The sequence below is a fragment of the Littorina saxatilis genome, linkage group LG3, assembly GCF_037325665.1.
Source record: "Littorina saxatilis isolate snail1 linkage group LG3, US_GU_Lsax_2.0, whole genome shotgun sequence".
NCBI classification, from domain to species: domain Eukaryota; kingdom Metazoa; phylum Mollusca; class Gastropoda; order Littorinimorpha; family Littorinidae; genus Littorina; species Littorina saxatilis.
This window is the reverse complement of record NC_090247.1, coordinates 38,133,779-38,159,832: the sequence shown is the minus strand read 5'-3', so window position 1 is coordinate 38,159,832 and position 26,054 is coordinate 38,133,779. Positions and strand designations below refer to the sequence as shown.

Genomic DNA, 26,054 nt, shown 5'->3' with positions numbered 1-26,054 from the left:
TTATTAATTAATTTTTAAGCCACCAAATTGAAATGCAATACCGAAGTCCGGCCTTCGTCAGAGATTGCTTGGCCAAAATTTCAATCAATTTGATTGAAAAATGAGGGTGTGACAGTGCCGCCTCAACTTTTACAAAAAGCCGGATATGACGTCATCAAAGGTATTTATCGAAAAAAATAAAAAAAAATATCCGGGGATATCATTCCCAGGAACTCTCATGTCAAATGTCATAAAGATCGGTCCAGTAGTTTGGTCTGAATCGCTCTACACACACACACATACACACGCACAGACAGACACACACACATACACCACGACCCTCGTCTCGATTCCCCCTCTACGTTAAAACATTTAGTCAAAACTTGACTAAATGTAAAAATAAAAAATAAAAAAATAAAAAAAATGGGATAGCGGCGAAACGGGATTGCGCCAAAATGGGATGCGGTAGTAAGATGACGCTTGGCTTGTGAAATGTCGCCAAAATGGGACGGCGGCAAAACGGGATTGCACGTAAATGGGATATTGCGCGAATTATAAACGAAGGAGTAGGCCCTAAGTTTCTCGTACGAGATGTTTACTGGGAGTAAATATTTGGGGAGTAAAATTTAGTTCCTTGTGGAGTTCTTTTTTCGTACAAGATTTTTACTGGAAGTTTACTCCGGAGTCAATTTTTCGTGGAGTAAAAATTTCGTGTTACACCGGTTCATGACCGTTGTGGTAACGAGCGCACATTGCTGTCTCCATATTGTGTTCCTACGAATCGAAAGTACGATCGCCAAGCCCTTCTGTCATTGAAGGCAACGTTCGATATTTGCGTCTGTCAGCGTCGCCAACGTTCGACAGATTGTACTACTGTTACTCACAAACTTTCAATTTACACAATGAAATGCCAATAACATGCAAACACAACAATGGGAGACGAAGGGAAAACCTACTAGCGATTGAAATTATGCAAACGAACTCGGCACAAATCCCTCACTTTCCGAATGCAAATGCTGCAAATCCGTATGCGTGCGTCGCTGTGTCGAACGTTGGGTTGACGAACGTTGCTGACAGACGCAACAAAACTTGATCAAAAGGCACTAAAAACGATTAAATGTTTTACTTACTGGGTATCGCATTCCTCTTTTTCTTCCTGCAGACGATATGAAGCGGTTGAAACGTCGTTTCCGATGAAAGGCTCGGTTATTTCCGTTAAAAACGAAGTTTGCCGAACGTGTGATTCAGTCTACAGACACCGGTCGGATCACAACAAAAATGTTCATTCTTTGCGATTTTGTGATACTGTTGATGATACACCTGCTTTCCAGTGAAGAACATCAATAAAATGATGTTCACAAGCAAGAATAACAGACAAAAGCACGCGATGTGTAAAATTAGGCTTTGCTTTTCAAACAAAGCACGTGTTTTTTTTACTGACAGACACTTTCGGTGTCGATTGAACATTTTTCCAGAAACGGTTTTATTCTCCCATTTGATATTTTTTCCCTATTTTATCTAGTCAGAGACTAACCTTGTGTATTAATTGAATTAATAACCCCATTATCATAAGTTTTGTGTGATATTTCGTGTCTGCTTGAATCACACTTTGAGATGGGGTCATGTGACAGAAGGAAATGGTGTCTGTCAGGATTCACACGTTCGCTTCGAAAAACTCGCTCAAATAATTGCTCAAACACAAACATTTTAGCTTTTATTTATTTTTTTGTATTGCAAATACCATACTTACTCATGCCAAGCAGAAACAAGTCGCGTAAGGCGAAAATACAATATTTAGTCAAGTAGCTGTCGAACTCACAGAATGAAACTGAACGCAACGCAACGCAGCAAGACCGTATACTCGTAGCATCGTCACTCCACCGCCCGTAGCAAAGGCAGTGCACGTGGAATTGACAAGAAGAGCGGGGTATTCGTTGCGCTGAGAAGGATAGCACGCTTTTCTGTACCTCTCTTTGTTTTAACTTTCTGAGCGTGTTTTTAATCCAAACATATCATATCTATATATTTTTGGAATCAGGAACCGACAAGGAATAAGATGAAAGTGTTTTTAAATTGATTTCGAAAAAAAATTTTTGATAATAATTTTTATATATTTAATTTTCAGAGCTTGTTTTTAATCCGAATATAACATATTTATATGTTTTTGGAATCAGCAAATGATGGAGAATAAGATAAACGTAAATTTGGATCGTTTTATAAATTTTTATTTTTTTTTACAATTTTCAGATTTTTAATGACCAAAGTCATTAATTAATTTTTAAGCCACCAAGCTGAAATGCAATACCGAACCCCGGGCTTCGTCGAAGAGTACTTGACCAAAATTTCAACCAATTTGGTTGAAAAATGAGGGCGTGACAGTGCCGCCTCAACTTTCACGAAAAGCCGGATGTGACGTCATCAATGACATTTATCAAAAAAATGAAAAAAACGTTCGGGGATTTCATACCCAGGAACTCTCATGTCAAATTTCATAAAGATCGGTCCAGTAGTTTAGTCTGAATCGCTCTACACACACACACACACACACACACAGACACACACACACACGCACACACACACGCACATACACCACGACCCTCGTTTCGATTCCCCCTCGATGTTAAAATATTTAGTCAAAACTTGACTAAATATAAAAATGATGAAAATCAACACAGTAAGCAAGTAATTTGAAGGCAAAGTTTACACACATCAAAGAGTCTGATTACCGTGAAACCTGCCTGGGGCATGGTTTTAGTACCGCGTCACAATATCTTTTTTTAATTCTAGGACCTGGACGCTTTGCTGAAAGGATAGTAGATAATTTAATGCTGTTTGCATACGGAATATTTTGCAGAGTTTGTTGACAACTACTTTAATATAAGTGAAGAGAATTTAATGTCATCTTTTCACGATGAATCCACCGCTGTACCTTCAGGTGGCACTCTAATGACATCAACGCCAGTGAAATTAAGAGACAAACGTCCAACGTGTGGGGGCAAATGTTTGCTCAAATTCGTATACTGCTTTGTCGCGAGAAATTGTGATCAAGTAATCTGGGATGACGACAGTTTAATATAAAAGTTCTATAAAAAATATCTGTGCTACATCGTCTAGGAAAGGTGTGAGAGACTGAAGTGAACTCATATGTGTTTTGAATGGATGTAGCGAAGGCAAAACACCCAGGTTTTTGCCCAAAGAAAAGTCTGAAATGATTGTTTCCTCGTGATTATGTTTTAAAACTCGAGCCATAGCTTTTATTGTAATGTTGTGTGTGCAGTGCATGCGTGCGTGTGTACGTGTGTGTACGTGTGTGTGTGTGGTGTGTGTGTGTGTGTGTGGGTGTGTGTGTGTCTGTGTGTGTGTGTGTGTGTGTGTTCATTCACACCCAAAACAAGCATAACAGCATCCACTCACAGTCATTCCAACTCAAAAGTTACAACCAAGTATTGCTGCGTCTGCTCACTAGTGTGACATATATTATTAATTGACTTTAGAACCGCAATGAAATGAGAAAGATAAAAGTCTTAAAGAAACATGACAAGATGTTGTCCGGGGTCAAAAAGATTATTGTGAATGTGCATAAGATGCTGAAAAGGATAGCCTGTATATCACTGGAATAACGTTGCAAAAAGAGTTTGCCACGCACTTGGAATTTCAAGAACCACATTATTTAAAGCAGTGACCGGTAACAACAAAATAAATGGCCCGGATTGCCGCCAAACAAGGAGCAAAAACAATCACACACACACACACACGCGCACACACGCGCACACACACACATTCTCTCTCTCTCTCTCTCTCTCTCTCTCCGTCTCTCTCTCTCTCTCTCTCTCTCTCTCTCTCTCTCTCTCACGCTGGAACAAAATAGATAGAACACTGTATCTATGAGGTAGGAATGCTTCCAGCACAAGAAATCGGGTTGAAGAAATAAAAATCACTAGTGTCTTTGCCCCCCATATAATCATGTTCAAGAAACGGTACTATAAAGACAACCAAACACGTTTCTGCTTTTTACGTTAGCTTGCATTGCTGCCAAAGATACTCTAGAAAGATTTGTTAAAAAGAAGAAAAAAAGGTCCTCATCTGTAATGTGCCGAGTTCAATATCGGGTGCCTTTGCCTGTGAACTGTCCTACACAAAATGTTTAGTTTTTCCCGTCCTAGCAGAACTTCATTCTTAGCGCAGTGGTTAGCGAACTGCGATAAGAGGGTCCTGAGTTCGTAGGTTAAGCCCTGCCAGCGCTATATTTAAAAAAAAAAATGGACTTACTGTTTCCTTTCTTTACTCTCCTTTCTTTTGTTTTATTTTACTCTATTCCTCTTTATTCCAAAGCATTTTTGGTGATCAATTGCAACACTGAACAAAGGTCACGAGGCACTGATGTGACATTGATCACACACACTCACACACACACACACATACACATACACTGACACACACACACTGTGACACTCTCTCTCTCTCTCTCTCTCTCTCTCTCTCTCTCTCTCTCTCTCTCTCTCTCTCTCTCTCTCTGAATGACTAGCTCCTGCCCTTAATGGTGTTACGCGAACTCCGGCAAAGGATGGAAAAGCAGTAATAACTTTGATCATGATATTAAGGACTGGGTGGCCGAGTGGTAACGCACTTGCGCTCGGAAGCGAGAGGTTGCGAGTTCGACCCTGGGTCAGGGCGTTAGCAATTTTCTCCGCCCTTTCCTAACCTAGGTGGTGGGTTCCAAGTGCTAGTCTTTCGGATGAGACGAAAAACCGAGGTCCCTTCGTGTACACTACATTGGGGTGTGCACGTTAAAGATCCCACGAATGACAAAAGGGTCTTTCCTGGCAAAATTGTATAGGCGTAGATAAAAATGTCCACCAAAATACCCGTGTGACTTGGAATAATAGGCCATGAAAAGTAGGATATGCGCCGAAATGGCTGCGATCTGCCGCTGGTCGATGTGAATGCCGTATTGTGTAAAAAGATTCCATCTCACACGGCATAAATAAATCCCTGCGTCTTGAATATGTGCGCGATATAAATTGCATTAAAAACAATTTTTTTTAAATCCCTGCGCTTAGAACTGTACCCACGGAATACGCGCGATATAAGCCTCATATTGATTGATTGATTCAGTGATATGATTCTGTTCACGAAACTCAGAGACACAAAGCAGACAAGGACATTGAATGAACAAGGACACAGGAGCTTGTATCCTTCATCCCTACAGTCTCCTTACTACTACTATTCACTACAAATAGTGAATAATAGTATTAAGGGTAAGCATGCAGGAGTAAATATTGATCGACCGGCGCTTTGATATAAGCTCCTCAGTGTGAACAAGGACGAGAAAATACTTCAGGAAGCTTCTGTCCAAGTAGGTCCACTAATCACAACTATGTTTCTTTTGGTATTCGTAATCATTCGCGCTGTTTATTTTTGTTACCTCACCGGCTGTGGGAGAGGGGTTGAAGGGTGACTGAGGATTGAGATGTAATAAAAAGTAATTGGATGCATACCAGCTTCCTCGGCTGGGGGCACAATCTACGGGAAACAACTTAGTCAAAACCGGATCGTGTAAATATGAAGATTGCTTCCCTTTGACAATGTTATGGACGACAACTCTGGTCTTGCGCAATTTCGTCTCGGAATTTCTGGCCCACTTCCTCGTGTGAACGTACAACGACCTTATCAGTTGGACTCTTGGCTGACCGAGACTAGAATAAGTGTTAATTGGGAACCGCTCATGCCGTATGATTCACAAAGCAGGTGTAGTCCGTACTCACAATAAACTGAGAATGCAAGACGAGATGGAGAGAAGAAAAGTAGAGGTACAGGTGAAGGTAAGATGCGATTCATAGTTGTGGTGCATGTTTTTGATTCTACTTATGCTCTGATTGTATGCCTTCTCACGGTCTGCCTGCTCTGTGTGTGAGTGTGTTTGTGTGTGTGTGAATGATAAGGAATAAGATGTGTGTGTGTGTGTGTGTGTGTGTGTGTGTGTGAATAATAAGGAATTAGATGTATGTGTGTGTGTGTGTGTGTGTGTGTGTGACAGCTAGTGTGTTTGTGTGTGTGTCACTGTGTGTGTGTGCTTGTGTGTTCATGCAGTGTGGTCACGATTCGAAAGAGGCAGCTTGTTTCAGTTCATTGACACAGTTAACTCGTCTTCCATCACTTTTCTGTCACAAATTAAGCAATATCTTATTGGTGAAGAATGATATTCCTTTGTGGTTATCTTTATTTGCAGATGAAAGAGCAAGAAGTCCTCAATTATGAGCTGAGCAGCCTGAAGCCTAGAGCAGTAAGTATTGTTTATACTTTCACAGAGGGGATCTAATTTGACCCTAAGTGGAGCAGAAGGGGTCTAATTCGTCCTAAAGTGAGGCAGAAAGGGTTTAATTCGATCCAAAGTGCGGCAGAAGCGGTCTAATTTGACCCAAAGTGAGTGCGTTTCCAGTAGGTGTTTTTCCTGTGTGCAGGGAACGGGCATGCACTCATAGTCATAGATTGTGGTAATTTAGGCTTAAGTTAAATGCCTATAAACCCTTTCAGTTCCCCAGCACCCCCTATAACCCCAACCCGTCGGTGGATTGTTTCTCCCTGGACACTAAAATTGAGGCTGCAACATATCTTTTAGTGACAAAGGTAGCTACAAAAAACAAACAAAAATTCACGGACTACTACCATGTACCAGGGACCTATATTTCTGACAAACTAAAAGGTCTATGCTACTACTTAGTCCCATATAACAAAGCAATAATGTAAACAATTTTCTTTGTGTCATGTGTTTCACAGAAGGTGTACCGGCAGCAGCAAAACAGCAACATTATGTTCCTATCAGGAGTTCAGCAAGAGATGCACCGAGCCAAGCGTAAGTTGCAGTCTGTTCAAATCTACAATGGTTAAGAAGAAACGGTTCTGGGTTGTTCTTTGACAGTAATTTCATTAGTCTCATCAGTGCCAAAGCTTTGTGAGATTAATTGCCATAAAACATCCCCAGCATGCTTTTGAAAAACAGGAAAGTCTGTGGGTGCTGATAAATTTGCTTTTCTGTTGTAAGAAGATCTGGCGCATGAGTTTTTGTACAAGCCTATTTAAAGCTGTGGTCTATTTATGACTTTCCGGGGCTACGAGGTTGAAAAATAGGGATAAAATCATGTACAGAATTCTGTACAGCAAACGCTACCCGAAACCCCACCTATATGGCGTGTATGACCTTGAGAGCTTCAGTCAACGCTTGAATTTTGCAGTGGTAACATCCGGTTTGCTCTCTCAGAGCTGAGCATATTTGTCAAGAAGGATCGAGCAGATAAAATAAACGACTTGGCAGGGATTCGAACTCAAAGGCCTCGGGGCCTCGAAATGTCATGGGGCGATGTCTTAACCGCTAGGCCACTTCACCAGTGTTGTCAAAGATAAAAAAATTGATAATTTTATATCATTCTACGCTTGAATTACCATTCATGCATTGCAAAAACGTCAAAATTGCCATTAAAATTTGCCTTTATTTGCAAACATGTTTCATGGAATCGCAGTACATGTTTACACCGTCATGCTACACGACATTCGCGCCATGCAAATAGCTGCGATATCTCTATTTACAACATGCAAGAAAAATGACAGAACAGTAATTGAATCTCTCCAAAGCTCAGTGTGCAGTTGAAAACAGACATCTAAGAAATAGTTATACATGTATTCACTTCTGAACAATGGGCGGATAGAGATATAAATCATGCTGCTTCAAGAATAACATAACATGAATTTATATCAATGTTTTTCCTTCTTTTTCTCAATTGGCGCAGTAGCCTAGTGGTTAGGACATGAGACACGAAGTCTCGAGGTCGAATCTTCGCCGGGGCGTTTATTTTTTCCCCTTGATCTCTCTTGAAGATAAAATATGATCAGTTGACTGAAGCTCTCAAGGTCATACACGCCGTATAGGTGGGGTTTCGGGTAGCGTTTGCTGTCCAGAATTCTGTACATGATTGTATCCCTATTTTTCAACCTTGTAGCCCTGGAAAGTCATAAATAGACCACAGCTTTAATGCTAATCTCTCAATCTCATACACACACATACCTTTTACAATTTTTTTTTTAACTTACACTTATATTCTGAGGTTGGAGGTAGCTTTTATAGGCTGTGTTCATGTTTTGTGTTGCAGAGAATCTAGACAGTCTTCAGAAAGAATACCGAGATCTGGAAACAAGCACTTCACACACGGAAAGAAGAGAAGAGGAGGAGGAAAAATCTTAACACTAAAACTATTATAACATTATAAAGAAAAAGCTGCTGAATCTCTGCATGTGTGTAATGTATGAAAAAGAATGCCATTGAGAGATCCAGTAATAAAAAACAAAACAGACTTATAATATGTTCTTTCTCATCATGGGGTAATTATTCAGAGTTATTGACGATGTAAAAAAAAAAAAAAAGCATCAGAACAGATTTCATGAAAAAAGGATCTAGTCACCTCATTCACTGTGAAAGCTAAGATGCTGTTGCCGAAAGCTTTTTGTAAACTACCAGTTATGGTTCTTTTTTGAAGTGAGTGTTTTGTATACTGGGTTGAAAGTTGTGCTGTGCAGTTAAATGTGTGTGTGTGTGTGTCTGTGTAAACATGATATAGTGTGCATCTGTATGTATTGTGTTACATTGAAATAAAGCTTCATACACAGTCATTGTCAGAATACTTTTATTATCTTTGTCTTAATTTCATCCTCTCCTTTTCCGTTTGCCATTGTGCATGTTTGTTTTCCCATTTCTATGAGCCTAATTTTCTTGTTTGTACACCTGTGGTGATGGGAGAAATACTGGTGGTGCCCGCCTTATGTGTTGTAGAAATCTTACAAATCAGTCAGTGGTTTTGATTGCCTTCAGAACAAAAAGAAAGTTATGTTTACTATTTCGTGTGGGTTTTTTTTCTGTATCAAGGGAACAACCATTTTAGACTAGCTGCAAGAGAGCTAGTACAGTAGTAGGTAACCTTAAAACACAAATGAAGATATCTTTTCTGTAACTTTGTCTGCGAGCACTTACATTTTATGAAAAAGTGTCCAGCTTCATCTGAATAATACTACATTGGGGTGTGCACGTTAAAGATCCCACGATTGACAAAAGGGTCTTTCCTGGCAAAATTGTATAGGCATAGATAAAAATGTCCACCAAATACCCGTGTGATTTGGAATAAAGGCCGTGAAAGGTGAATACTCGCCCTAATAGGCTTGAGGTTTGCTGGCCGATGTGAATGCGTGATATATTGTGTACAAAATTCCATCTCACACGGCAGAAATTAATATGTAAAGCGCTTAGAGAACGTCAAGCGCTATATAAATCTCCCCATTCACGTATACATAAGTACATGCATTCTGCTTCTCATGCACACACACTCACGCGAGTACACACACACACACACGAGTATACACACACACACACACAAGCCGATACATTTCATGAATCATTCACAGACTGCAATATTCAAACTTCTATTTTTTATCAAATCATAGAGATGCGATAAGCAATGAAGAAATAACAAATGAGATAATCTTACATATGATTTCTCACCTGAACAGATATTTACTGCAATTCATGTTACTTTCACAACAGCAAACACTGTAAAGTTAACATTTCCTAATATTTCTCTTCATATCAATCTTACTCCTACTAAATGGTCCTGACATAAAAAGTACTCGCATCAAAACAGCACTTTTAATTTATATCGTTAAATGAAAACCAAATTAATTGATCTTGCAAAACCATCAATAACAGAAACAATAATTACTTGCATTTTAAACAAGCTGACATAACTGCAACAACAGGAACAATCTTTGCTTTCATGGTAAAAAAATAACACACTGCCTGCAGGAATTTCTAAAACAATAATACTCAAGGATACAATGATTACCTTCAAACACAAGCAAAACTTATGAGCAAAAACCCCCAGTAAGGTGCAGTATGAACTTGGTTACAAAAAACTTTTACTTTCCACCTCGCATTTCCTTCAAAAACTTACTTAATTCATCGTCCGTACGGTCCCCATCTGTTCCTGTCGCCTGGCTTTTCTCTGCGTTCTTAGCAGGCACACTGTATTTCACTTCTTGCTCTTCATACACATTATCAGTCATACCATACAACACAGGGGCACTGGAGTACTGTTTCTTTTTCCGAGCAACTTCGTAATCTTCCTCTGCTCTCTTTGCTGCTGCCTCCTTCGCCGCCATGAAACTCCCAGGCTGATAGGTCTCAGCAGCCACGTTGGAGGCAGGCTGGAGAAATTCCGGAACGCCAAAGATCACCCCCTCTGTCTTAGCCTCTGGGATGCCACTGCTTCTGTTTGTATCTTGCACTGCAGAGACTTCCCCTCCAGAGACGTACTCTTCGGGTGTTTCAACCTTCACTGCCTTCTGCGTTGAAGCAGCAGAGGTGAAGATTCCTGGGGTGTAGGGCACAGCTTCAACCGTGGCCAGCCGATCTGCAGAGGCGCCTGCCATGTAACCCAAGAGGTCCTCTTCCGACACCTCCCTGTTCTGCATAAAGCGCTTGTCCACCATGTTCAACTTGGGAGCTGTCGCTTTCTGGGTAGATTCTGACACCTTGGTTGCGGTAGGCTTTGCAGTGGGAGGCGGGACTGTGTGTGGTAAGGAACTGGTCTGCTGTGGCTGCGGGTTGAGAAGTCCCTGTTGGGAGGGATACCTGAAAGAGGATGCGGCGGTGGACTGTTGGGTGGGGACTGAGGGGTGTGCAGGCCATGGGGATGGTGACGCAGCAAACTGAGCAGCTGGGCCTGCTGGCGGTGGCATTAAATTGGACTGAGGAGGACACCATCCAGGTGGTGGCGTTGAAAAATCCCCCATCTGAACTTGTGAACCCACTGGCTGGAACTGACCTTGACCTTGAAAATGTCCTTGACCTTGAAAATAGTCCTGACTTTGACTCTGAACATATTCTTGGACTTGGATATGTCCTTGACCCTGAATATGTCCTTGACCGTGACCCTGAAAATAGTACTGACTTTGACTCTGAACGTTGTCTTGGCCTTGGATATGTCCTTGAGTCGCTGTGGAGAAAGGTTGTGCCTGCTGCAAAAACTGCGTACCATCTTCTTTGCCTTGGGTTTTTTTGCCGAAAGGCTGTGCACCTGTCACCATGTCTTCAGGCAAAGGAATAGCGGTAGGGTCAATTTCAGGCTCAGTCTTCACAGCTGTAGCTACTGCTCTGTTAACACTTTCCCCATCACTTGCTTTCACATCACCAGACACAGGGGGTGCAGGTACTTGTGAGGACGATGCCCCAGCAGAATTTCTAATCTGCTTCAGCAAAGCGTCCGTGTTCTTGCCAGTGGAAGAATTTGGTGATTCTTGAGTGTTTCCTGCATGATTCTTTTGACCTATTCGACTGGTGTATCCTGCAGAAGATGAAGTTTTGGCTCCGGGTTGTTTGTCAAAGTAGAATTGTGGTGGGGCAAATTCAGTCTCCCGCTCGCAGCGTCTCTCATTCATGTAGCGCTTTGCATTCCATTCTGGAAGTTCTGCAAAAGAACAAGAAAAATTACTATCATCTCCTGCTTTATGGCAAACACAAGGGAAAAGTTGTAGCTTTCACAAGAATCAATTATTCCCCCCCCCCCTCCCCCTATAGCACTTTGCTGCTTGTCTCAAAGTTATGGATACAGTAATTTTCCTTTAAACAATCAAACATTTGGAAAATGCAAATTCAAAGATAAGATTTAAAAAAAATTCAAATGTTTGCAGTGCAAACTAGCTGTTACAGTTAACTATTGTTAATGAGAGTGAATGTATTGTTTTGTATACCGGCACAGTTGGCCTAGTGGTAAGGCGTCCGCCCCGTGATCGGGAGGTCGTGGATTCGAACCCCGGCCGGGTCATATCTAAGACTTTAAAATTGGCAATCTAGTGGCTGCTCCGCCTGGTGTCTGGCATTATGGGGTTAGTGCTAGGACTGGTTGGTCCGGTGTCAGAATAATGTGACTGGGTGAGACATGAAGCCTGTGCTGCGACTTCTGTCTTGTGTGTGGCGCACGTTATATGTCAAAGCAGCACCGCCCTGATATGGCCCTTCGTAGTCGGCTGGGCGTTAAGCAAACAAACAAACAAACAAACAAAATTGTTTTGTATACAATTAAAACCTCCAGTCCAATAACTCACCTTTCATGTTTGTTGATCTAAAGATTAACAGGTCAAAAACCTTCAACAGCATTACAGCATAAAACCGTAGAAATGTCTGCATATTTCTTTGAAGGAACTTATGCAGATAATTTGAATTGAATCTGACCTGGGATTTAAATACACTAGAAAGTCCTCAAGGGTGAAAGGAATGTGTTACATATCTGCATGCTAGTTACTTACTATCTTTGCCTTTGTCCCATTCTCTAACAGGGGCAGAGCTTCGCCAGCTGTTGTCACGGGTCAGTGGTTCAGGTTCTTTCTTTTCCTCTTCCTTCTTTGCACCTTGCTTGACTTCCTCCTCTACAGGCTTTTCGTCCTCTTCAGTTTCTGTGCATATCAAATGAAGCATGAATAGCTATTTTGTCAACATGATTACCAATACCAGTACATCAATCTTTTGCAAAGCAAATTTGCAGGGGTCGGATTAACGATTGACCTGTTGGTAACAAACACCGGTTTGGAAAATGGCTAATGAAATCACTGATTTGTTACCAAAAAAGTTAAATAATGTTCGCCATTAAAAGTCCTGTTCTTGTCACAGCAGAAAGGAAACAAATCTTCAACTGCTATTGTGACAACCTCTACATCTTCCACTTCAAGTAAATGTTCTATGATTTCATCCCAAAGGTAACACTTGATGATAGAAGAACAGAGTGAATGTGGGCATGAATATCCTGAATGTACACACCTCCATCCACCTAACCTCAATCAAAGATTTAAAAATTTTTTACTCGGCTTTGTACGGGTTGTGGAAAAGTGACCTTTTCTTGCAAAACCTTGTATAAACATTGGAGGGGCCAAACACTAACGAGGGTAATGAAGGAAACACGTGCGTGTACAAAATTTTGCAAGAAAAGGTAACTCTCCCACAACCCATGCAAACCCGACAGAGTTATTCTTGGAATTCGTTCATTTTCACACCCCAAAGAACTCTTAGATGAACAGTCAATGCCAAAATTGAGCACTGCTTATAAGATGTAAAACAATTCATTCCGATACTGACCCATCAAGTTGCCTCCCTTCATTTTGCGCCTTTGTTTGACCTTGGCCAGGCGTGCTCCCAGTGCTGCTTTGCGTTTTTCTTTGATTTTCTCACTCCTCTGCCGACTGTCTGTTGTCTAGGTTAACGTAAATCAAATGTTAAAGCTTCTGTATCCTTCATGAAAGTTCATTAACTTGTAAAGTTTGAAAACAGTTTCGAAGGAAAAAAGTACACGAAGTGATTGATACATTGTATCAGTTATCTTCATATCAACTTTGATTAATTGGAATTGGTTCACTTTTGTTCATCAGTAATGTTTAAAATTACTCTGACAAGTGTGCTTTTTGTCAGGGAAAAGATTCTTGTAAAGTGTAAACTAGTAAACGAATTTGTACCATAATGCTTCCTATGCAATTCTAACCAGGTAAGGTAACTAAATGATGATACTCAATATCCTCAAAGGCCTCTAAACACATCAGGGACATTTACTGCAAATACACTAAACCAGACAATACAACAGATGCACACGGCTCAAAACACAAGACACAAAAATCATGCACACCAGGTGTCGCATGAAACATTGTGTTACCTGTTCTCGCAGTTTGTTCAGCATCTCCATCTGTTCTTCTCTCAAGTTGCTGTCTTTAGAAAACTGGTAAAAACCAGTGCCATGGGAGCGGATTTCTGTTTCACAACAGAAAAACATGACACTCATAAACCTTTATCCCCAAAATACTCAGTGCAGATACCACACACACACAGTGACACACACACACAAAACCAAAGGAAACCACTGAAATTCTGTAACATTAAAATAACTACGCTCACAGATTTCTTATTCTCTCTCTTCTAATTCAGCAATATGTTGTTTTTAACAAGTTTATGATTAGAAGAAACAAAACATGAAAGTAATCTCAGATCAACTGCTTTTATACTTTCCTGAGAAAAAAAGTTTTAACACACTGTAGTTATAATGACATTACCATTGTGCTGAGACCACTGAAACAAAAACGGCTTACACTCTCTTCCTTTGTCTTCTATGACTTGACCAAACCTAACAATGAAATGAACGTTTAAAGGGGGACACACAACATACTGAGAAGCCTACCAAAGCAAAAAGTAAATAATACAGTGGAACCCCCTTTTTAAATTGTACAACCTCAAAAATCTGAGAAAATTGCGTCTTAAATAGGAGGGAGTCTTAAAATAGAGGTAAATTTACAGAGGTTGTGAACAGAAAATCTGAAAAAATAAGGTCTTAAAAGGGTGGGAGTCTTAAATTGGGGGGTCTTAAAACGGGGGTTTCACTGTACTCACCATCAAACTGCACATTAGAATAGTGCAAAGGGCCGTCAGCATGTTCCTGTGCCTCTTTCTCCCATTGCTGTCTGCGGAGTTCTCTCTTCATGTCTGCCGACAGTAGCGTTGCGCCCTCCTTCAGTTTCAGTGCCACGTCACTGGGAGGCCTGTACAATACACAGGAAAAAAATCAACAGAGCGGCACAATGGAACAGGGTTTCATTTACTAGTGCGCCGTGCGCATAACATCTCAAAATGTCACATTGGAATTCCCTTCAGTGTGTCAAAGGGCGCACTGAGATTACGTTCCAATGCACCACCCCATGCACACTTTTCACGGGAGTACAGTGTTCGGAATGACCTAAGCAAAAACGAGCGCCAAGCCGAGCAACTTGCGAGTTTGTGAAACGCGCTGTGATTGGCTTTTAAAATGTAATTCATTAGCATTCAACCAATCCTGCGAACTATCTGTGCTCGCACGTTTACTTCTGTGGAAACGGTCACCAGAAGCGATATCGATCGAAACACAGACCCACACACACGTACCACACACACACACGGTTACCTGATACACGGGCAAATTCTCATATCATCTTATGGCACTAAATAGCACTATTTTGCATCTTTCGACAAAACCATTTTTGGACCGCCTAGCCTGCTTTGCGCGTTTTGCCTTCGACTTTGTAATGTCCCATTAGAATTTGGTTGAGGGGGACAAATGTCCCATTGTCTTTTTCTTCCAGGCTAAACCCTGATGGAACCTCACTTCCAAGACCGTTAAAGATCTGACCCAATCAGGTCCTAAGGCAAAACAAAAAAAATAGTCTGTTTACGGTCATAGGCACAAAAAAATAGGGTCGGTAGGTCGGGATTTTTTCCCCCCCAAAAAACATATTTTTAAGTTATTTTGCCCAAAAACAAAGACTTTTTATTTATTTTTTTTATTTCCAAATTTTTAAATGCCAAATAAACCTCTAGGGTTGCGCGAAAAAATAGGGTCGGTCGGGATACCGCAAACACTTTTTTTTGTTGTTGGCCTTCTTCTTCTGCGTTCGTGGGCTGAAACTCCCACGTACACTCGTGTTTTTTGCACGAGTGGAATTTTACGTGTATGACCGTTTTTACCCCGCCATTAAGGCAGCCATACGCCGCTTTCGGAGGAAGTTGTTGGCCTAAGCAAGGATGTTTTAAAATTCAGGTAAACTTATAGAAATGTAACAGAAATTGGGAAAGTTACGGTCTGTAGAATACACAGGGGAAAATCAACAGTAATACATAGCGGAACCTCCCTTCGAAGATCTGACCAAATAAGGTCCTAAGCGAGGGAGTTTTAACATTCAGATTAACTTACAGAAATGTAACAGAAATTCTGGGAAGTTAAGGTCTTACAAAGGAAGGGGGTGGAAGTCCTAAAACAAGAGTACTTAAAAGGGGGGTTCACGGGCGGGGATGTAGCTCAGTCGGTAGCGCGCTGGATTTGTATCCAGTTGGCCGCTGTCAGCGTAAGTTCGTCCCCACGTTCGGCGAGAGATTTATTTCTCAGAGTCAACTTTGTGTGCAGACTCTCCTCGGTGTCCGAACACCCCCCGTGTGTACACGCAAGCACAAGACCAAGTACGCACGAAAAAGATCCTGTAATCCATGTCAGAGTTCGGTGGGTTATAGAAACACGAAAATACCCAGCATGCTTCCTCCGAAAGCGGCGTATGGCTGCCTAAATGGCGGGGTAAAAACGGTCATACACGTAAAAGCCGTGGGAGTTTCAGCCCATGAACGAACAAACAAACAAAGGGGGGTTCAACTGTAATGAATTGATCCAAAAGATAAACTGTTACTACAAAAAAATAATGTGATTTTTGTTGGTTGGTAGTTGTATTTTCAATGTCATTGTCTCTTCAACAATAGGGCTATGCGGTGCGACCAACGCAAGTTTGTTTCTTTCCTGGGTTCACATAATACCTTTGGTGACACAAGGTCTTGTAAACTGTAGAGGAGGGAGGCGGTATCTTTTCAGTTGTTAATTAATTAAAAGTTGTACATAGTACAGGGCTGTCAGTGTCACTCTAAAAAATGTGATGCAAACAGCCATATTCTCAAAAGATCCCATGTGATATCTGAACCCTGGCTTTTCTTTGAGAAACTACCCAAAACAGTCAAATGTACTTTTTGGGGGCGGAATCTCCCAATTCAAACAGTTTACTTTCTGTGCAGAAGAATAACTAATTAGACACATACTTCAGCGTACATTTAAAGTGACTCAGTGCAAAAATCAATCTTTTTTCCGATTAAAATAAAGTAACTTTGTTTCGCATTTTATGTTTGTGCACTTGCTGCGTGGTGGCTTATTTTCTTCCCTGAATGTAAAACAAGATGAAACACAAGCAGAAAGGAACTTAAATCTCAGTGCAGAATAAAAGGGTCAGATGACCGAATTCATAACAACTTCATACCCGCCAAGTGGTCTTTCCTGGGTTTCAAGGCGAGGCAGGTCCTTTTTCATGCATCGTCTTGATCTGCCAAAGGTGTCAACATAGTCCACCCTTTGTGGGGAGAAAGAATAAAGGGTTAAGGTTCAGTTCAAGAAAACTTTGCTGAGTGACAAAGGATATAAACAACTACCAGATATGGGAATTGGGATGCATAAACAAGTCTGAAAAGTTACGTATGACTACAAAATAATACACTCATTCTGGGCATGTTTCCCCAAATTACTCAGAAACTGTATCCTTGGAATGCACAGAAAAGTCTGATTTCAGCCTAAAATCTGAAGATGTGTCAACTACTTAAGTCCAAACCTTTTCTTTTTTCAATTTGTTTGGTCCTTTGTTTTCTCTTCTTCTTTTTATTGTCTTCTATTTGTGTGTGTGAAATACCAGTGGTCTTTCATAAATATATTTTGGTCAAGTTAGTAACCAAAGAGACATGTGTCCTTTTTTGGGAGGTGTCCTCTCATTGGAGGGGCCTCAAATCCCAGATACCAACCAAGGCACCACATTTACTCTCAAGGTACATGCAAATTACACTGCAACAGATGAATTGCCATCAAACTCAATCCCACAACTACAAAAACAAACAAGAAAAATGTGATGCTCAATAATAATACCATTCTTCCTCTGGATCAGATGGTGCGGGGACTGGTTCATCATTGACGTCATCATCGTCGGAAGCCTTGCCAGGGTCAACGCTAGTGACCTTCTCACTGCGCCGCTCTTCCACTATCCTGTCAACTGCCTTTCTCTGGAAGTCTACCAGAAACCCTTCACTGCCATCTTCATCTGAAAAGAACCACACCCCACCACAGAACAATGAATACTAGTTTTGGCATCATGCTGCCCATGTGGAAGGGTAAACATCGATGCAGCATGCAAAATGTACACCCCTGAGAATGAAAAGCTCAGGAGCATAGAAGAAGAAGAATTCTGGTTTTACACCATCAAAAAGTGCCATCATGACAAAGCATTCTCAGAAGAACAATCAAATAAGTACCAAAGAAGACAGAACAATCTGAGAAGCTTCCGAGAGGCCTTCCATTCACAAAAAGAAGTGATTTAATGCCATCTAGTGTGAAGATAGCTCAACAATCCTTATCCCCACATGACCACAGATCAAGAAGCAAACTTGGGACATCATAGTGTCTGGAACTGAGTAAGTCATCAAAACGTGGAAGTGCGTCACATTGAGGTTTCAAAAATATGTGTTCATAAAAGTTGGAGAAAATCCAAATTTCAGTTCCACTCAGTGACCTTTGGACCCAGAACATGACCCCGCTGTGACCTTGGAATTTGACGACTGTACAGTGACACTTGTTCTGTTTGAAGATTGTCGTCCATTGAGGGCCGTCCTAACACTGCTCATTCATACTTGCATGACGCTCCTGATAACTCATGTGAGTCAACATTCCAATGTCCCCGGATTGCTTGTGCGCTGTCACATACAGGCTATATTAGTATAAGTTTTCCTGGAATACCCGCCAGTGATGTCTACATGCAATGTGCTTTCAAGAATGAAAGAAAAGTAGTAGTTTCACTGTGAAAGTTTTACTTGAAAAGGAGGAACGTTTTCAGGCTTAACGTATACTCCTTACTTATCACAAAGAAAACATACCAGGTATTCCCGAGGCAGAGGCAATCTTCTCGTAGATTTTGGACTTGGCCTCCAATGCCTTCCTGAAATACATACACAGTTTCTGCAAATTAATATTTATAATAATCATCACCAGACTGATTAAAAAAAGACTGGATGAGTTTTACAGAAACAAAAGAGAGATGCCTCTCTCTCTCTCTCTCTCTAGCTCTCCCCTCTCAAGCACTCAACACATACACATAGACACACACAGAGACACTCACATGTGGTGCATATTTACTGATTGATGGAAAATGTATACACGCATACACACACATACTCACAAACACTCTCACAAACCAACCTTGATCTTTCCATGACATTGTCCTCCTCTTCCTTCTGTTCCAGATCCTTACTGGCTCTCTGTTCCACACCAGCATTCTGCTTGCTCCATAAGCTTTTCTTGCCATGCTGGGAGTTAGGAATTACACACACATGAATAAACTTTTTTTTTTGTAAACACATGCCAAATATACTGCATACAAGTACTCATATTTTCTGTTGAGATTTTTTAAGAACGATCTACATGTTCTAAACTGACAAACACGTGAGTGTATTAAAAATGTACAGTGACAGTTACAATCAAACCATGATACTAAATTCAAAACGTTAAAATGCCATCCATTCTACAGGGATCGCGTTTACGCACGATTTTTGCGTATTTGACGCATTTTAAAAGTCGCTGACGCGTTTTTTTCGCCGCGCCGCGTAAGCCATACGCAAAAATATTGTAACTTTTTCTTGTCTTCACGCAGCGCTTTTGCTCTGACTTAATAATCACCCGATCCTGAAACTGACTATAGGGCTCGAGAAGTGACGACACACATGAAATCTGCGCGTCAAAACTAAAGTCCGTTTCTTTTTGCATCGAAGTATCGCAAACGAACGTAACGAGGGTATTACCAGATAATGTCTTGTCGAATAATGAAACAGACATTAGCTGCTCTCCCATCTCGCGCTTCCAAAAGGCGGAAAGTGTGTCTAGTCGTATTAGAGCGGGAAACAAACTCGCAAGGCCCGAAGGTTGGAGACAGCAGGGGTGTTATTCGACAGGCGTGCGCGGAGTTCGACAGGAAAACTCGCCGTATTTAGGTAAGGAGTGTCTTTAAGTCTTTCGTGCGTGTTTTGTTTGTGTCTGTACGTGTTTTCGTAGTACGCAAAAATATTGGTCCGTGACGCGTTTTTTTCGTTTCGTTGCGTATGACTTACGCGTTTTTTAAAAAGCTAGCGCGATCCCTGATTCTAAAAGACTTTCATTTCTTGTTCATTTCTATAAACACTATGGCAAGATAACATCATTTTCTCTTCAGCGTCTAAATTACTTTTATTCTCAACCTTCTGCTCAGGTTTTGATTATTATTATTATTTTGATTTGAGTAAAAATAAAACATAAAATTACTATTTTGTAGTGAAACTGAAAGGATGTGGCAGGCAGTGTTCAGTGTTGTTCTCAACCTCTCAGAGGACAAAAAGTCAGTTGGACCTGGATGGAAAATATGTATCAGGTCCAAATGTCACTGCTTTGTTTGCTTAGTAATAGTGGGGAAAGTGATGGTCAGAAGATCATCTACATGTCAAAACTATTGGACAGTCAACCGGTCATGGGTCAGAGTCCCTTCTGATTATGTGTCAGATCAAAAATGTGTCAATGACCGTCAACAGGGACCTGGGAACAACACTGCTGTTTAAAAAAAATACTTAAACTTTGTTAAAATAAAGTATAAAACAATCAGGAATTCTTCTTCCCTATTCATAATTCAGGGTGGATGGATAGCATTAGCACACACAAAAAGATGCATGTAGTGCCTGGAAGTCACTGCACACGTATGACTATCATCTATGACACAAACCTGTTCACTTTTTCTTCCCTTGACAAAATCAGCTGCATTCTGAGACTTCAGTTGTTTGTACTCTTCTTGCTTACGGAACAGTTCTGCCTTCAGGTCAATCATCTGCAAAACAAATCAAGTACAGTAGCATACACACAATTGTACATGTACCGTGCGTAGATTTTCTTTTAACCGATTTTAAAATCTACAGAAACAGAAAATGTCAATGTTTTTAATTTTACAATGATGGACAAGTTTTGCTGTTTAATCATTAAAGTCTGCAGTAGTCTGTGTTGCCATGTCAGCATATGTGGGCACTAGTGCAATAGTACTAGTAGGGTCAGTGATTATAAAGCAAAATGACGTTAATTTCAATTTTCATGGCCATTTTCATTTGTGAAACATCACATTTTTCTGAGTAAATGTGACTTCCGCTTTCAACAAACATAAATTCTGTTTGCTGAGAGAAACAAAATTTGTAGAATATTGGTAATTTTCATTAACTTGACTTCTGTCACGTTTTACATTCGAATAGGCATAACATATCAGGGATTGGCTTGGGCGTCGGTCATCGTTCTTTTGCCATGTTAAATTCGGAAAAGACCGACACACAGGTCTCAATCCGTCAACTGACCGATAAACATGCAGCAGAGTCAGTCAGCTCGTCTTATTTTTGTCTGCTGTCTTGTTCTTTCTTTTTTTTTCCCCTTCCTCACTTAATTGAAATGAATATGATTATTGTGTCCTCAGACCTTTTATTCCTCTTCATGTAAGACCATTGGAAAATAAACAAGAAAATGAAGAAATGAATTGAATTTTTCTCTCATTTGTACATTGTAAACAACTTTCAGAAGTTTCTCCTCACTGCCGTAATGCACAATTGCGGCAGTCCCGTGGTGGAAGGAAAGTTTTTTGTCTTGACTGATTGGTTTGCAAAATGACTGATTGATTCATGGCTGAGTCAGTCAATGGACCTCTAGTGGACAAAACCCAAGCCAATCCCTGACATTAATGCCTACCTTGTGCAATCAACACATGGCATCTTTATGCGTGATTTATCATATAATCATAAACATTTAAAATCAAGATTAAAAAGCCATTTAGCAGGCTTAAATGAGGTAAGTAAGTCCAACAAGCAGACGAAAGACATTTTAAGATGCAGGGTTCGACACTAGCGGGGGCGGGGGGCGGAACGCCCCAGAGTTTTGTGTTCCGCCCCAAACATTGCCGAAGCTTGGGGCCCACTCCGCCCCAGGATAAATTCCAACTGACAATGACAAACCGAAAATTCCAATGCCAGAGCCAATCACTAAAAATCGCCAGTCAAAGTCGTCACTGAAATTTGCGTTACGACCAATGCCGCAGTCAAGAAAAAAACATTGAAATCGTCGAAGGACAATGCCGCAAGGGAAATAGCTCCCAGATTGTGCTCTTTAGCATGAGAGATAAGTATCGCCTTCAAATGCCAAACGCAAAATGTGGCGACACATCCCTGGTGTAAAAAGACATGGAAATGAAGATGAAGAACAGGGTGGAGAGAAACGAAAAAAAGGAGACCGATGCAGCCAAAAGCGTGAAGCGCTGACGTAATTTCAATGTCAAATGGTTGAAAGAATTTCCCTGGCTTCAGTACGATGAAGAAAAACAGACAATGCATTGCCGCACGTGAATACTGAGAGTGGGCCCCAGATTTTTGTTTTCCGCCCCAGCAATTTCCATCTCTGGGGCCAGGCCAAATAAGTTAGTGTCGACCCCTGAGATGGCAGGTCGAAAACCAGATCAGTTCAATTTTTCAGTCCACTGGGGCATGGTCGAAAGAAGAAAATTGCATGAAGGCATTGAAGCAATTATATTAGCTAATATGAATATGATGTGTTGACACTTGAGTGTCTGCATGACATTGATAATGATATGTTTCAGAAAAGTGAGACAGTATGATCTAATCAACACTGGCCAGCAGCCGCTACCACAGAACCCAAATTCCTTCGTTCTCTTAACCGTTGTAGTACACGTCGCGACATGCGTGTGTTCCTTTGCCAAGTTCTTGCGCTACCACGAAAAAGGTAGAGAAGCCCATCTTTAGCTCTCTACTGTTGTTCACAGCAATGATTACAATATTATATGACCGTCTAATTTCTATTTCATGTTTTTAATCTTGTGAAATATAACAGTGCAAGAACCCTGCAGTTCTGAGCACTAGCAACCAGATTCTAATTTATATCCTTTTTCCAAAAATGACTGATAGTGGAAGAGAGGCTATTTACATTTTGTTCCTGAAATAGATAATAATAATGATAATAATAATAATAATAATAATAATAATAATAAATGAGCATTTATATAGCGCAACATCATAACTTTACAATTATGCTCTTTGCGCTTCAAGACACATTTAAAATTAAAACACAGTTATACAAGCATTTACATCTACATTCATAGTCAACAACGCTTAATTAAAAGCATACACCATCAAACATACATTACAAAAGATTCTTCCACTAAGTAATAAAAACATGAATAAAAAGGTAGTGAAAACAAGGAAATACCAGCTGAATACCCTTAATCAAACAGAACATGTTATCAACAATACTGAAAACAGCCCTTGATGTTTATACATATCACATTTATATCACTAAAACAACAAATACACTACATGTAGCCTACTGATGGACTGAGAAAACAAAATCAGGGGTTGTATTTCTTGAAGAGGTGCGTTTTAAGTGCTCATTTGAATGCTTGGGGTGACAGAGTGGCGGATGTGAAAGGGGAGAGAATTCCATTGTGTGGGAGCGAAGAAAGTAAAAGTGCGTTGTCCGTATGTTTTGGTTTTGGTGTGTGGAATGGTAAGGATGCGACAGTCAGAAGAGGCACGGAGTTGTCTTGCTAGAGAATAGACAGTGAGGAGTTCAGAGAAGTAAGCAGGAGACGAGCCAGAAAAGAAGTTAAAGCAGAGGGTGGACAGTTTGTAGTCAATGCGAGCTTGAATAGGTAACCAGTGCAGTGTGTGAAGAAGTGGTGTTGCGTGATCTCGTTTGCGTGCTTTGAGAATGAGGTGTGCTGCTGAGTTTTGGACTTTTTGTAGATCTATGCAGTTTCTTGTTTGCTATTGAAGTGGGAATCACTAGGAATGGTGGGAGTGGGACACATTCGGACTCTTTCAATTTCATATTAAGTATATATATATATAACTTTTGTCACCTCGATCTTTTTGGAGATCTGATCACAGGCGGAAGGTATCGTTCACTGGACCACTACTTACATAGAAAGAGTAGTCTTTCTATGTAAGTAGTGGTCCAGTGAACGATACCTTCCGCCTGTGATCTGATCTAGTCCCGGGACAACTTATTTGAGATTTCAGAGTAATTTCACGTCAGTGTCATTATCGTCGATACTATATAGTACCCTATAGAGTTCGGCACAGGCGAACGAAACCATAGAAAAATAGAAAAACATGCTGCTTACTGAAGACTTGGCCACAGACGGACGGGAAGAGTCAGCCATCTTGCCTTCAGGGTGATGTCCCTTACAAAGAAATGCAACTAACTTGAAACGAACCGAATAGGAAACAAACCAAGTGAGTTTCACCCATGCGGGAATTAGCCAAAAAGATAGTGTTCGGGTCAGATCCTCGTAATATCTGCTAAGAATTGTAATGATTTTTGGAAGCACACACACACACACATACACACACAATGCCGTTTGGCAGGTCAGATGTAAATTTCCTTTTGCAATAACTTGAGTTCAGCGGAGAACGGAAAAGAAAGTTCAACTGATCAGTGCTTCTCAAATAATAATAATAATAATAATACGAATATTTATAACGCGCACATATCTCACCAACAGGCGACTCAAGGCGCACATACACTCGTTCACACACACGGAGACTTAAAGTCACTAGCACACACACACACCATCAAACATTAAAATATGTACAGTTATTCAGGGTGGGATGGGGTGGGCAGTGTATAATGCATGGATTATTTGGAAACAAGTCGCGTAAGGCGAAAATACAATATTTAGTCAAGTAGCTGTCGAACTCACAGAATGAAACTGAACGCAATGCCATTTTTCAGCAAGACCGTATACTCGTAGCATCGTCAGTCCACCGCTCATGGCAAAGGCAGTGAAATTGACAAGAAGAGCGGGGTACATAGTAGTTGCGCTAAGAAGGATAGCACGCTTTTCTGTACCTCTCTTTGTTTTAACTTTCTGAGCGTGTTTTTAATCCAAACATATCATATCTATTATGTTTTTGGAATCAGGAACCGACAAGGAATAAGATGAAAGTGTTTTTAAATTGATTTGGACAATTTAATTTTGATAATAATTTTTATATATTTAATTTTCAGAGCTTGTTTTTAATCCGAATATAACATATTTATATGTTTTTGGAATCAGCAAATGATGGAGAATAAGATAAACGTAAATTTGGATCGTTTTATAAATTTTTATTTTTTTTTACAATTTTCAGATTTTTAATGACCAAAGTCATTAATTAATTTTTAAGCCACCAAGCTGAAATGCAATACCGAAGTCCGGGCTTCGTCGAAGATTACTTGACCAAAATTTCAACCAATTTGGTTGAAAAATGAGGGCGTGACAGTGCCGCCTCAACTTTCACGAAAAGCCGGATATGACGTCATCAAAGACATTTATCAAAAAAATGAAAAAAACGTTCGGGGATTTCATACCCAGGAACTCTCATGTCAAATTTCATAAAGATCGGTCCAGTAGTTTAGTCTGAATCGCTCTACACACACACACACACGCACACACGCACATACACCACGACCCTCGTTTCGATTCCCCCTCGATGTTAAAATATTTAGTCAAAACTTGACTAAATATAAAAAGGAATGTCTTGAGTGCAGATTTGAATGATTCGAGGGACTGTTGTTGGCGGAGGGGGAGAGGTAGTGTGTTCCATTGGCTAAAATGAATCATGTCGTCCCCTTTCAGTCTACATATACTATATTATAATAAATACCGTGTAAAGTTTTAAAGATCTAGCTTTAAAGATAATCATTGAAGAAAACAATAGTTTTCAATTTTTTAAACCCCCTCTGTGACCTTGAAATTTGACTCGAAGGTCAATCATCGTCAGTCAAACTGTGGTCATGTCTGGAGATTATCAAAGACCATCAAATCCTGGAAGTGTGTTGATATTCAAAGAACGTTCTTCAAAAACGTCAGAGAAAAAAAGTATGTTTCCATAATATGTTTACCCCAACATGACCTTGAAATTGACGAGAATATAATTAATCAAACTTGGGACATCATAGTGTCTGGAAGTAATTTAAGTCATCAAAACGTGGAATTAAGTGCGTCACAATAAGGTTTCAAAAATATGTGTTCATAAACGTTGGAGAAAATCCAAATTTCAGTTCCACTCAGTGACCTTTGGACCCAGAACATGACCCCGCTGTGACCTTGGAATTTGACGAGTGTACAGTGACACCGCTTGTTCTGCGGTTTGAAGATTGTCGTCCATTGAGGGCCGTCCGGCCGGCCTAACATTTCTCATTCATACATGTATGACGCTCCTGATTACTCATTTGAGTCAACATTCCAATGTCCCCGGATTTCTTGTGCGCTGTCACATACAGGCTATAAGTATTAGGCGCCAAGCCAGCTAGGCCTACCGTGCACCCCCCTCAGGATCCACTGAACTTCACTTA

At 40.5% G+C, this 26,054-nt stretch overlaps 2 protein-coding genes across 2 annotated transcripts; one reads left to right on the top strand and one right to left on the bottom strand.

Annotated features, from left to right (window-relative positions):
* Nucleotides 1-5,567: 5,567 nt before the first annotated feature.
* LOC138962290 (ASNSD1 upstream open reading frame protein-like) lies at nucleotides 5,568-8,640 on the top strand. Its single transcript, XM_070334045.1, has 4 exons — nucleotides 5,568-5,801; nucleotides 6,209-6,262; nucleotides 6,757-6,832; nucleotides 8,124-8,640. Exons 1-4 carry the CDS (start codon nucleotides 5,712-5,714, stop codon nucleotides 8,213-8,215), a joined length of 312 nt encoding a protein of 103 aa, XP_070190146.1. The 5' UTR covers nucleotides 5,568-5,711; the 3' UTR covers nucleotides 8,216-8,640.
* Nucleotides 8,641-9,416: 776 nt separating this feature from the next.
* On the bottom strand, nucleotides 9,417-23,893 carry LOC138962289 (coiled-coil domain-containing protein 174-like). The gene is made up of 11 exons (XM_070334044.1): nucleotides 23,839-23,893; nucleotides 20,398-20,499; nucleotides 18,852-18,958; nucleotides 18,530-18,591; nucleotides 17,529-17,700; nucleotides 16,876-16,965; nucleotides 14,444-14,592; nucleotides 13,716-13,810; nucleotides 13,148-13,262; nucleotides 12,325-12,471; nucleotides 9,417-11,486 (listed from the first exon to the last, which is right to left on the bottom strand). The coding sequence occupies exons 1-11, from the start codon at nucleotides 23,875-23,877 to the stop codon at nucleotides 9,937-9,939; spliced, it is 2,628 nt and encodes an 875-aa protein (XP_070190145.1). The 5' UTR covers nucleotides 23,878-23,893; the 3' UTR covers nucleotides 9,417-9,936.
* Between the last annotated feature and the right edge of the window lie 2,161 nt (nucleotides 23,894-26,054).

What these genes read in the sequence shown, in the direction of transcription:
- LOC138962290 (XM_070334045.1), top strand. Translation starts at nt 5,712, where the DNA reads ATGATTCACAAAGCAGGTGTAGTCCGTACTCACAATAAACTGAGAATG. An exon ending in AAGTAGAGGTACAGGTGAAG is followed by an intron (nt 5,802 to 6,208) that starts GTAAGATGCGAT and finishes CTTTATTTGCAG; the next exon opens with ATGAAAGAGCAAGAAGTCCT. An exon ending in GCAGCCTGAAGCCTAGAGCA is followed by an intron (nt 6,263 to 6,756) that starts GTAAGTATTGTT and finishes TGTGTTTCACAG; the next exon opens with AAGGTGTACCGGCAGCAGCA.
- LOC138962289 (XM_070334044.1), bottom strand. Translation starts at nt 23,877, where the DNA reads ATGGCTGACTCTTCCCGTCCGTCTGTGGCCAAGTCTTCA. An exon ending in CGTCTGTGGCCAAGTCTTCA is followed by an intron (nt 20,500 to 23,838) that starts GTAAGCAGCATG and finishes TTTGTTTTGCAG; the next exon opens with ATGATTGACCTGAAGGCAGA. An exon ending in CAGGAAAGACCACTTGGCGG is followed by an intron (nt 14,593 to 16,875) that starts GTATGAAGTTGT and finishes TGTATTGTACAG; the next exon opens with GCCTCCCAGTGACGTGGCAC.